This window comes from Otolemur garnettii, unplaced genomic scaffold (genome assembly GCF_000181295.1).
Source record: "Otolemur garnettii isolate 467f Iridium unplaced genomic scaffold, OtoGar3 scaffold00022, whole genome shotgun sequence".
Lineage (NCBI taxonomy): Eukaryota > Metazoa > Chordata > Mammalia > Primates > Galagidae > Otolemur > Otolemur garnettii.
This window is the reverse complement of record NW_003852417.1, coordinates 2,117,685-2,130,270: the sequence shown is the minus strand read 5'-3', so window position 1 is coordinate 2,130,270 and position 12,586 is coordinate 2,117,685. Positions and strand designations below refer to the sequence as shown.

Sequence of the window (12,586 nt, the reverse complement as noted above, 5' to 3'; positions counted from 1 at the left end):
CTGGGGATTCGAACCCGCCACCTTAGGTGTATGTGGCTGGCGCCTTAGCTGCTTGAGCCACAGGCGCCAAGCCTATTTATTTATTTAACTTTTTTTTTTTTAATTTTTGAGACAGAGTCTCACTCCCTCACTCTGAATATAGTGCTGTGGTGTAGCTCACAGCAGCCTCAAACTCCTCGGCTCCAGCAATCCTCTTGCCTCAGCCTCCTGAGTAGCTGGGACTGCAGGCACGAGCCACAACACCAGCTAGTTTTTCTATTGGGTCTCATTGTTGCTCAGGCTGGTCTTGAACACCTGAGCTCAAGCAATCTACCTGCACTGGCCTCCCAGAGTGCTAGGATTACAGGCATTACCCTGCGAGCAGCAAGAAATTCATGGTTTTATTAATGATAGAACATAGCGTGAACTGTGTTTGATATACATTCCCTTGAGGTGTGGAAAGCCCTTTACTGCTCCAGATGCCTAAAAACAATGTTACCAACTATTTATACATACATAAAAAACCTGACTTAGAAAAATAATTGAGTGTTAGAAGTGTTTAAAACACACACACAGGAAAATAATCTTTACTTCTCCCCTAAAGTAAAAACTATGGTATTTGGGATAATTTTTTCTTAGTGGGAACTTGGATGATCTTGGATGACCCAACATATTTTTTTTTTTTGAGACAGAGTCTCACTTTGTCGCATTCGGTAGAGTGCTGTGGCATCACAGCTCACAGCAACCTCAAACTCTTGGGGACTCAAGCGATCCTCTTGCCTTAGCCTCCCAAGTAGCTGGTACTACGGGCCCCTGCCACAATGCCCGGCTATTTTTCCGTTGCAGTTGCCACGGCTGTTTAGCAGGCCGAGCCAGGCTGGAACTCGCCAGCCTCGGTGAATGTGGCTGGCGCCCTAACCACTGAACTACGGGTGCTGCCCGTATCATCTTTTTCTACTTTATTCCTGAAGCCGTTTTATTTTCGAGATCAATCCTTGCCAAGCATGGTGGCTCACACCTGTAATCCCAGGGCAGCGCTTTGAGAGGTCCAGGTGAGAGGATCACTCGAGCCCAAGACTTTGAGACCAGCCTGGGCAACACAGATAGATCTTGTCTCTACAAAACACAAAATGCGTCGTCCACTGGTGAGGCTGAGACACAGGAGCGCCAGAGTCCAGGAGATGGAGGCTGCAGTGACCTAAGGCTATGCCACCGCACCTAAGCTTGAGCAATAGAGCGAGACCATCTCAAAAAAAAAAAAAAATCACCTTTGCTCGTTCAACCTGTTCCATCAGCCGCGGCGCAGAGGGGAACTAGTTCAAAGTGCCTTCTGCATGGACAGGCTGCATAAAAAACTGGGAAGGGTCGCAGCCTCCAAGCTCTGCACGGGCGAACCCTCAGGGCCCGGAAGCCACCGCCGAGGGACGCTCAATGGGAACAAAGCACCAGGGCCCCAGGTCGCCCCGAGCCCCACGGAAAGGGTCAGGAAGGGAGAGAAGCGGCCTTTGGCAGTTCAGCGTGGTCCCTGCCGGGACTTCCGCGTCAGTAGCCTCTTCCGCCGGGACAGGCAGGGTTCCTGTCCAAGGCTGAATGCAAAGGAGGCCTCGAAGCTGTCAGCCTGTAGGGGGCCTGGACTCGCCATTCCTCGGGGGTCGTTGGAGGCCGCTGCAAGCTTGAGGAAAAAGCCCCGTCTCCTTGGCCTTCCCAGGGGCAGGGAGGGAAGCCCAGGGACCGCGTGACGGAGGAACGTGGGGACCCAGCGCCGGACCCCACAGGGAGGCCCCAGGAGTGCGCGGGTGTGATGGGCCGAGCGGCGCCGAGCAGCCGAGCGTCCGGGGCGTGCCCCGGAGTGGCGGTACCTGAGTGATGGAGTCTCCGAAAAGCAACACGCGAGGCCAGAGCAGAGAGCTCCCGCAACCAGCCACCTCGCACAGCGCCATGGTCAGGCCGCTGACAGGCGGAGCTAAGCCGGATATCCGGGCGGGGCGAGCGGTGGGGCGGGGACCCAGAGAACGATAGGGGAGGGGCGAGCTGTGGGGCGGGGACCGAGAGCACGCTAGGGGCGGGGCGAGCGGTGGGGCGGGGACCGGGAGCGCGATAAGGGCGGGGCGAGCGGCCCGGGGACCGGTAGGGCGGGGCGATCGGCCCGGGGACCCGGGGAGCCGCCGCAGGCCTTCCCTGCCCGTCCCGGAGGTGTGCATCGGCGGGCGGGCTCCCTAGTGCGGGCGGGAGGTTCCCTGAGCAGTGCTTTTCTAGTCGCCGGCCGTTGGAGACTTCAGTTTTGTCAGTTTACAAGAAGCTCGGCCTACTGCACTGGTTAGTTTACCGTGAAGCTGCAGCGGCGAAGCCGGGCGTGGGGAGGCCCTCGGGTCCCGCACCCCTGCTTACGCTCTGGCCGGCGGTGCAAGCAGTTCCGCAGAACGACCCGACCTAAAGGAAAGTCACTGGAGCCACCGTCAGAGCCAGCAGCACTCGGGGCCCGCCAGCGGCAGCGATGTGAATGGAAGGCCGGGTTGGACGTGCAGTCCGTCCGCGTCGTCGGTCAGGACTGGATCTAGGATCCCCGCAGAGCCGGGGATGTCACGTCGCTGACGTTAAGGGGTGATGTTTGCAGATGACTTACTCACAGCCTCTCCTATACTTTGAACTGTCTCTCTGTTGATGATACCCGGTACAGTGTTACATGAGATGTACATAGTTGCTACACTGTTTTCAGGGAATAGCGACAAGGAAAAGAGCCCACCTGTCCAGTACAGACACAACTACCCACTTCTGTGTCTTTTTTCCCCGTGTGGGTGGGATGCAGAAACGTTCCGATGTGGAAGGCTGATTCATTTACAAGGAGTTCATCTGTTAAATAAAACTTGATCATATATCGAACGTTTTTACTGTGCGAGGAAGTGTCAAACGGGCGGGAAGGATGCCAGAGCCTTAGAGTACAACAAAGGCCTGGGATTCAAAGTCCCAGGCTCCAAGTGAGAGCCGAGGAGCTGCAAAAATGAGACGTGAGAGAACCCTCACTCAAGACCCGCTGACTCAACCTCCGCGCCCAGGCGGTTGCCGCGGGCAGCCCAGATTGAGCACCTGCTAAGGCACCGTGCTTGGGCTTCTTAGCACGATGTGCTATGTTAAGCTGCAGAGGCTTGAGCCCACATCTGTTATTTTAGGTAGCAGGCGAAGGGAGAGGGGATTGGAAGTTGTTGCGGGAATTCGGGATGTGTGTATGTGTGTGTGGCGGGGGGGGGGGGTATGACTGCAACAAGAGTGAATTTAGGATATTAACTCACGTTGGTTAATAAGGGAAAGAACACTCCTCCTCCTTGCGGTATATATATTCCATATTGTATTTTTTTTTCTTTATTATGAGACAGAGTCTTAACTATGTCTCCCTGGGTGGAGTGCTGTGGCGTCACAGTTCAGAGCAACCTCAAACTCCTGGGCTTACGCGATTCTATTGCCTCAGCCTCCCAATAGCTGGGACTACAGGCACCTGCCACAACACTGGCTATTTTTTTGTTGTAGTTATTATTGTTTAGCAGGCCCAGGCCACGTTCAAAGCCTCCAGCCCCGATGTACGTGGCCCACACCCTAACCACAGAGCTACAGGCACTGAGCCTCTATATTGTATTTTTCCAACATGAAAATGTTTTAAAAGGCTGGGCACCCATAGCTCACTGGTTAGGGCGCCAGCCACATGTTCCGGGACTGGTGAGTTCAAACCCAGCCTGGGCCTTGCTAAACAAACAACAAAAAAAAACAGGCGTTGTGGTGGGTGCCTATAGTCCCAGCTACTAGGGAAGTTGAGGCAAGAGAATCACTTGAGCCCCAGTTTGAGGTTGCTGTGAGCCGTGATGCCACAGCACTCTACCCAGGGTAACAAAGTGAGACTGTTTCAATTAAAAAAAAAAAGTTTTAAAATACATTATAAAACCTTATGACTTTAGAAGGTGGCCCCTAGACTTTTAGTATGAGCTAAAGACAAAATATAGAGGCTGTTTTATAGAAATGAATGTATTTCAAGTAACAGGGTCAGATTTACCCTGAACATTGTCATCAAAGTGCAGGGGAGTGGTCAACACTTGTCACTATAAGCAGTGAGCAAAATGAGGATAACCTAGTGTGGGTAAAATTTAGTGACTGTTACACCTGATGACTACAGACTGTCAGTAAGCAGAGTCAACTCTGGAGTCTGGCTGTGAAGGGGAGGAACTAGCAGCGCACCTGTTCCTGCCCTCTGGCGAGGGAGCAAGCAGGTCACTTTCTTTGAAGTAGATGCCAAAGCAGCCCCTGGTGGAGTGGGCTGCTCCCTCAGCACCAGACAATCCTCCGTCTAGTTACTTAACAAGTCTGAATTACATATACTTTTGGAAATTGGCCTAGTTCACTTACATATGAAACAAATAACTGACACATGAATAACTGCTGAATCATAAATATTACATTCTGACCAGCCTGGGGGACAGAGCAAGACTATGTCTCCTAAAGAAATATATACACTGAATACCCCTGAGTTAAATGTGTATTGTACAAAAAAAACAAAAAAAAACTGAGTCTTGAAAATCATAATTTTACAAAAATATAAATTAAGAGTTATCAAGAGGAAAGCAACAGAAAGGGGCTTAACATTTTTTTTTTTGAGACAGAGCCTCAAGCTGTCCCCCTGGGTAGAGTGCCGTGGCATTACAGCTCACAGCAACCTCCAACTCCTGGGCTCAAGCGAGTCTCCTGCCTCCGCCTCCCAAGTAGCTGGGACCACAGGCGCCCGCCACAACGCCCGGCTATTTTTTGGTTGCAGCCGTCATTGTTGTTTGGCGGGTCTGGGCTGGGGATTCGAACCTGCCACCTTAGGTGTACATGGCTGGCGCCTTAGCCGATTGAGCCACAGGCGCCGAGCCGGGGCTTAACATTTTTAAGTGGTAATCCCTGTTCATTCAAATTCAGAATGTGGATATGAAAATATAAACTACTCACTGCGCATTTTCTTTCCTTAATAAGTATAGTTAAGACAAATTCTGTTTCAGTTGCTAAGAGCAAATCTTTTTCAGTGAGAGCTGCATACATGCCTGGAAGCGGAATGAATACATTCTAAAATAAAGGGTAGTTTACTTAGTATTTAGTTCTAGACTAATCAACAAATTAGCTGGTAATTTATCAGTATTCAAACTATTGGGATAAAGACCATTTGACATCAAAAGTAAATAGGCAACTCCAGAGAAAGTAATTTATTTTAAGTAATAGAAGTAGGATCAAATGTTTAAGGTTTAAGATATACAGAAAGTTATCAGTGAACTGGTGTGAGGGCCTCATACAGTCTCTGTGCAGCCAGTTCCACCATTTCTCGAAGAGATTCGTCATCTTCACTTCCTTCTTCACACTCTACAGTCTGCAAACAAGAGCAGAAATATGCCTTTAATTATTATAATTGTCTGTAATTACTACATGGAAGACAAATGAAAATTCTTGAGAATAACCATCTCCTATCCGGTGGACATAACAGTGGCACACATTACCAAGATGCAGAGTAGCCGCCCACACAGTGTGGGCATGCACGGGGTGCCGAAGGCTTCCTGTAGCAAAATGACTGGCCTAATTAGAGATGAATTCGGGGAGAGGGGGGAACAAAGACTGGGGAAAATTCTAGAAAATTACCTTTACTTCAAAGCCCATATTTTGATCCAATAAATGGTATCCCAAGGAAGTTAGTCTGTGCAACACAAAGTACTTAGCGAATAGTCGATGTGGTCATTTACTCAGTATTTCATACTGAATTTTTTTTTTTTTTTGCATTTTTTGGCTGGGGCTGGGTTTGAACCTGTCACCTCTGGTATATGGGGTGGCGCCCTACTCTTTGAGCCACAGGCACCGCCCTCATACTGAATTTTTTATTGACATAACAACTGCACATATTTGGGGGGAATACTGGCATTCAGTTTGATTTAAAATTACAATCTCCTAGGCACTTCTTAAAACTCAATTACAAAACACTATATGCTGTTTAAACTATATATACACAGGCATAGCAGAGCTGGTTAGACAGCCAGGATGGGTGCAAGAGCCTCGGAGGATGGCTGGCCTGCCAGCAGGTGTGGTATATCTGCGGCCACAGCTACTGAAGGACAAGCTCTGTGAGTGCAGGGCCAACTGCCCAAACCCTTCGATGTGCAAATCTGGGCACTCAAAGGCCTGCCACCCATCCCAGGCTGCTGCCAATCCCTTGCCCCAGCACCCCTAGTGTGCCAGCACACTGTGTAAAGATATGCCATATAATGTATTCAGTTATTTATATCTTACTTTTGGATATTTTGATTTCTTGCCATTATTTTAGTGCTAACTAGACATCTTTGTATGTGTATCTTTGCTCATCTAATTATTTTCTTTGGTTGAATACAGTAAGTGGAATTGTGAACAAAGGCCTTGATGCACATTACCCAACTGCCATGCAGAAGGAAAAGGCCACCTAATTTATACTCTGCTCCCCCTGGTAACACCCAAGTAACTGTTCCAGTTCTTTTACCATCCCTGGGTCCTATCACTCTCTCCAATCTGTGCCAGTTATGATAAGCAGTGGTATTTCACACTGTGAACATGTATGTCCTCTAATTGTTAGTGAATCTGGAAATTTGTTTTATGTTCACTGCTATCTATATTTATTGTCTTGTGAATTACTTCATATTCATGTTCTTCACTTATTTTTCTATTGAGGTAAAAATCTAATGTTTTCTCAAAGCACCTGTATAGTTGAAGAACATACAAAAAAATTTTTTTAAATGTTATTTGTTTAGAACTATTTTAATCTTCAAAAATAACCCTGCAAGGAAGATGTACCTATTCATTCATCTTGGGAACTAATTATCAAAGATCTGCGGGTGTAAGACCACAGGTCCCACATTCTCAAACCCTATTGTTTGGAAAAGCCACTTGGATCTTGCTGCTATCAACAGAAGAATCTATAATCAACTGGACGCCAAACTAGGGAAACGCTGAGGTGAATTAAGCATATTCTGGAAAAGGAAAATAATAGAATAATACACATGGGGATTATGTAGCAACGAGTAAAAACATGGAAAACTTTATATATAATAATATAAATACAACTGTGTAAAAGAAATATAAGAAATGCTGCAAAGAAATTCCAAAATACAAAAGTAAACTGTTCCATATGGGATCATAGATTATTTTGCCGTCGCTTTATTTCAAATGTCTTTTTTTTTTTTTTGGAGACAGAGTCTCATTCTATCACCCTGGGTAGAGTGCCATGTGTCACAGCTCACAGTAACTTCAAACTCTTGGGCTCTAGCTATCCTCTTGCCTCAGCCTCCCAAGTAGCTGGGACTGCGACTGCGACTGCAGGTGCCCAATACAATGCCAGCCTAGTTTTTCTATTTTTGGTAGGGGTCTCCAACTCCTAAGCTCAAGCAATCCACCCGCCTCGGCTTCCCAGAGTGCTGAGATTATGGGTGTGAGACACTGTGCCTGGTCTTCAAATGTCTTTAGATTTTGGAGGAGCAGCCACCTACCCGGGTGTCCAAATTAAGATTAGCAGTCTTTCCATCCACTGTGACACTAAGAAGAGAGTCGTCTTTTACACTTACACAGTCTTCTCCAAATATGTCCCTTAAAATAAGCAAAGATGGGATATTAGTGGAAGAGTCCAGCTTTATATATGTGGGGAAAAGTTGAAAAGAAGTCCTAATTGCAATGTACACAGAATACCTGTATTTATACCTGAGGTCTACATCTTATTAATTTTATAAAACGGGTAAAATACACAGCTATCATTTGTTAAGAACGATCTATTCAAGGGCATTGCTGAGGCACTTTATACACATTTTCTTAATCTACATAAAAAGGATCCCCTTTACACATGAAGAAACAGAGAAGTGAGTTACCCAAGTCCAGGTGTCTGCACTTAACTGGCTCCCAAGTCCCCTAGCTATCTCCCTTGTCATCCCTCCAAATGCCAGCTTTGAGTTATGTAAACTCAGTATTTATTGAGTGTCTTCTATATGCCAGGTGCTGTACCAGGTGCTAGGATACAGACATCAGTGACGTTGCCTATCACTGAGGAGCCCCAGTTTAATCATTAATTTCAACATTATCCCCATTAGTTGCAGAAGTATTAGAAAACAGCAGTCCAATCAGTAGGCTGGGTACAGGTAAGAAAAGGTAGTCAGTGACTCTAAATCACCCGTGAAGACAATGATCCTCCCCTGGTCAGCTAAGCACTGATAGATACTGCATTAACCTGGGGTGGCAGTGACCACCTGCTTGCTCTTGCAGGCAGTTAATGTTAATAGTATGTTTCAACTTGGCTAAGTAACCTAGTACTAAAGAAAAATATGTATTTTAAATACAGAAATGCATACAAAAGGATAGAAAGAAAAGGTTCCAGTTTTGTGTGATCAACTATTGGCATCTAAAAAAACTAATACTTTTATTCCATACAACCTAAGAATTCAAACATTTGTGAAGATAAAGCTACTTTATAAGGGCATGGTTGACCTGGCAGTTTATAGACACTGGTATCTTGCATTCATGAGTAAATGGGAGTAGTGGCTCTCTGTCTCTCAGTCCTAACAGTTGAATAGTCGGGGATGTCTGGGGGAGGGCATGGGGAGAGGGACAGGAGTGAAGTCATAGGACTGAAGTCATAGGACTGGGAAGAAGCCAGAGTGGAAAGTGTGGAAGGACCAGCAGCCTCCTGCAGACTGCCCTCTACACCTGAGCAGACAGCTGAGGCCCTATGTCCCTCTGTTCTGCACATCCTGCTGCTGTACCTGGGAGAGCCAGGCCATTCCAAGGAGCCTCAGGATTTCTATTTCTGCAGCACCTCTGGGAACAGGGCTGCTTGTGCACAGCTATTCTGGTTAGGCACAGGGGAGCACGGGGGGCACCGACACCCATCTCCTACACAGGGCTCTGTAGCTGAGGTCCCAAGAGGGGCTTTGGGCAGGGGGGTTGTCTAACCTTGAAATCAAAGGTAAAACTGCATGTGTATCCCCTAGGCTTTCCTGTCAAAGGGATCAGTGACTCAGACTCAAAGGGTGACAGAATAAAGCTCTCTGCAAAAATAATAAGAGCCCCAGGGGCTACCACAGCCACAGGGCTGGGACGCAACCAAATCTGTGGCCTTTTCAGTGACACTGGAAATCACTGTTCCTACTGCTAGCTGGTTCTGTATGACAACAAAGCATTAAAAAAATCAAATGACAACAGCCTGAATGATTTTGAAGATGTGTGACAGCTTCTGTAAGTGAAATCTCCATTTAAAGCCTATTATCGGGCGGCACCGATGACTCAGTGAGTAGGGCTCTGGCCCCATATACCAAGTGTGGCACATTTGAACTCAGCCTCAGCCAAACTGCAACAAAAAAATAGCCGGGTATTGTGGTTAGTTCCAGCTACTCAGGAGGCTGAGGCAAGAGAATCGCCTAAGCCCAAGAGCTGAAGGTTGCTGTGAGCTGTGACGCCACAGCATTCTACCAAGGACAACAAAGTGAGACTCTGTCTCTAAAAAAAAAAAATAAATAAATAAAAAATGGCTATTATCTATTTTTTTAAAAGCCACTACATGGCTGCTTTAAAAAGATTATCTGGGTAGAATTTAGGGAAAGGGAAGACACAGAAATATTAACATACAACCCTTCTAAATTTGTACAACGCCTTATTTTTTTTTTTTTGAATTTTGATTTCAACTGGCTTTCACTCATCTTAGTTTGAAGGTTTTTAAAATTTTTTTTTCTTTTCTTCCTTTAGCGATTCTCTTGCCCTTAAGCCTCCCAAGTAGCTGGAACTACAGGTGCCCGCCACAATGCCTAGTAGAGACAGGGTCTCGCTCTGGCTCACTCCAGCTCAGGATGGTCTTGAACCTCTGAGCTTAGGCAATGCACCAGCTTCAGCCTCCCACAGCACTAGGACTACAGGCCAAGCCACCACTCCTGGCCAACACCTTATTTTGTTAAGATGTCTAATTAAGTAACTTTGCTTTTAAAACCAGAAACAGTCATTTATTTATTCAGCAGGTATTTGAGAGATTGCTATGTACCAGGAACTGTGCTAGACATGGAAATTAGAAATCTAAATACAAATCTTTTATTTTTCCTTTTTTGGTGTAATATATAAGCTTAAACTGTAGTTATTCACTATGAGGTAGTTTTACATGATTATTTTATTTGGAAAAACATTCAGAAATCAAGCTCAAAGAGCACTTGCAGAAAGGTAAAAGACCTAATCTCTGGTGTTCAGAAAAATACCAACTTTAAAATGTAACTCATAGTTTACAGACTTACTGTTTTGGGAAGAGTCTAGAAGAAAGCCATTCTTAATGAAGAATCCTCATTTTATTAGTAAATATATAAATAGTTCTTTTTTTTTTAGACAGAGTGTCACTATGTCACCTTTGGTAAAGTGCCATGGCATCATAGCTCACAGCAACCTCAAATTCTTGGGCTTAAGCAATTCTCTTGCCTCTGCCTCCCAGGTAACTGGGACTATAGGCACCTGACACAATGCCCAGCTATTTTTTTCTTTTTTTTTGGTTGCAGTTGTCATTGTTGTTTAGCAGGCCCAGGCAGGGATTGAACCCGCCAGCCTCTGTGTATGTGGTAGGTGCCCTACTCACTGAGCTATGGGCACAGAGCCATAGAAATAGTTCTTAAAGGCACATTAACTATCAGCTGAGATTTTAGTATATCTCCTTGATGATAATATTTTAAACTTTGCTGACTACACCAGTCCTGGGAGGATAACCTAAGGTAATATATTCAAGAAAACCCAAATGGCTGACCAGGAAGATGGCATGTACTTGAACTAGGCTGGCATGATGAGCTGTGGTTCAAAACTTCTTCTCTTTCCTGAGGGAGAAGCAGGCCCCAGGGCAGTGGGCTGGCCTGGTCTGTGAGCCACTCCAGAGTCCTGGAGTGAGTCCAGCTGAAACCAGGGCTCCTCCTCCCCATCCTCACTACTTGTTGAGCAACAATGGGAGAAAAACTTACTGAAGCATGATCTCCAACCTCTTGCTATAAACGTGCATTTCTAATTTTTTAGAAACCTTTTGTACCGCACCTGGAGGAGCAAAGAGCAACAGTTTAATTACCAAATTCCTATTTAGAATGATTTCCAAATTCATAATTAGAACCTGGTTATTGATAACCAAAGTGATTATGAAATTCTTTTTTTTAAATTTTTTTTTTTGAGACAGAGTCTCACTATGTTGTTCTGGGTAGAGTGCTATGGTGTCATAGCTCACAGCAACCTCCAACGCTTGGGGTCATGCAATCTTCTTGCCTCAGTTTTTTTTTCTATTTTTAGTAGAGATGGGGGTCTTGCTTTTGCTCAGGCTGGTCTTAAACTTGTGAGCTCAAGCTATTCACCTGCCTCAGCCCCCCCTAGAGTGCTAGGATTACAGGCCCTAGCCACTGTGCCTGGCCTAACTGTGGATTTTTTTTTTTTTTTTTGAGATAGAGACTCACTATGTTGCCCTCGGTAGAGTGCCATGGTGTCACAGCTCACAGCAACCTCAAACTCTTTTGGGCCTAAGCAATTCTCTTGCCTCAGCCTTCCAAGTAGCTGGGACCACAGGCACCCACCACAACGCCTGGTTAATTTTTTTGTTGTTGTTGCGGCTGTCAATGATGTTTAGCTGGCCCAGGCCGGGTTCGAACTGGCCACTCTTGGTGCATGTGGTTGGCGCTGTAACCACTGTACAACAGGGGTCGCCCAACTATGGAATTCTTAAAGCGAAAAATATGTATACAATCATCTGAACCACAAACTGACATTTAATATTATTTTAAATTTTATTTTCAATATTTCCCAAACTTGACCAGGGGTGAATAATTATAACTCTAGGTATTCCAAGTATTCAAAGGTCTCTGAGGTCTTTTGTTTTGCTTGGAATGTTTTGTAAATTTAGCATTCTACTATATATAATATACCTATAATTACTTTTAATCAAAATTAATATTCAAAATCACTTGCCCATTAAATTATTTAGCTCCACACGCCCCTCCGTCCCCCCACCTCACCGCAGTGAACTAATCTGACAGTTCAGAAGATGAGCCATCTGAACCTGGAGCTCTACATTTGCTTCAGCACATCACTAAATACCTCCCTGTCCCTCACCGGCAGCAGCAGTCACTGGCCAGCAGTTCCTCAAAAAGTTAAAAAGAGTTAAGTTAGAGCAGGGTCAGCAACTGTGACCTTACAGTAAAGTTTCTTTTATGTACAGACCCAAGAGAAATAAAAACATATGTCTATGCAAAAATATATACAAATCCCCACAGTAGCAGTGTTCCTAACAGCCGTAAAGTAGAGACAATGCAAGTATCTTTCGATTGAAGAATGGTAAGCAAAATGTGTTTTGTCCGTACAAGAGGAAATTATTTGGCCATAAAAGGAATGAAGTACTCATTTATGCTACAAAATGGATGAACCTTGAACACACTATGCTTAGTGAAGGCGGCCAGTCAGGAAAGAGCAGATATTGTGTGATCCCGTTTATCTGAACTGTCCAGAGTAGGCAAGTCCACAGAGACAGAAAGGCTGGTGGTTGCTTTGAGTTGGGGAGGGGTGTGGCGTGGGGGGAGGATGCAGGGATTGCAGGATC

General features: G+C 45.6%; 2 protein-coding genes across 3 annotated transcripts in view; both read right to left on the bottom strand.

Moving 5' to 3' along the window:
* The window catches only part of IAH1 (isoamyl acetate hydrolyzing esterase 1 (putative)), a 14,877-nt gene extending 12,937 nt beyond the window's left edge, over positions 1 to 1,940 (bottom strand). The window contains exon 1 of one of the 2 annotated variants that reach the window (XM_023511837.1): positions 1,839 to 1,940. Coding sequence is in view for 1 of the 2 variants with exons in the window: in XM_003787381.3 (XP_003787429.1) it covers positions 1,839 to 1,919 (81 nt within the window). In the remaining variant the exon portion in view is untranslated. The remainder of the gene's footprint in view (positions 1 to 1,838) is intronic. The other variant, XM_003787381.3, reaches the window with a different exon arrangement.
* Positions 1,941 to 5,174: 3,234 nt separating this feature from the next.
* Positions 5,175 to 12,586, bottom strand: part of CPSF3 (cleavage and polyadenylation specific factor 3) — a 47,114-nt gene continuing 39,702 nt past the window's right edge. Inside the window, 3 exon segments of the mRNA XM_003787380.3 lie at positions 5,175 to 5,362; positions 7,497 to 7,593; positions 10,974 to 11,043. Of these exon segments, the coding sequence (XP_003787428.1) occupies positions 5,261 to 5,362; positions 7,497 to 7,593; positions 10,974 to 11,043 (269 nt within the window). The 3' untranslated portion in view covers positions 5,175 to 5,260.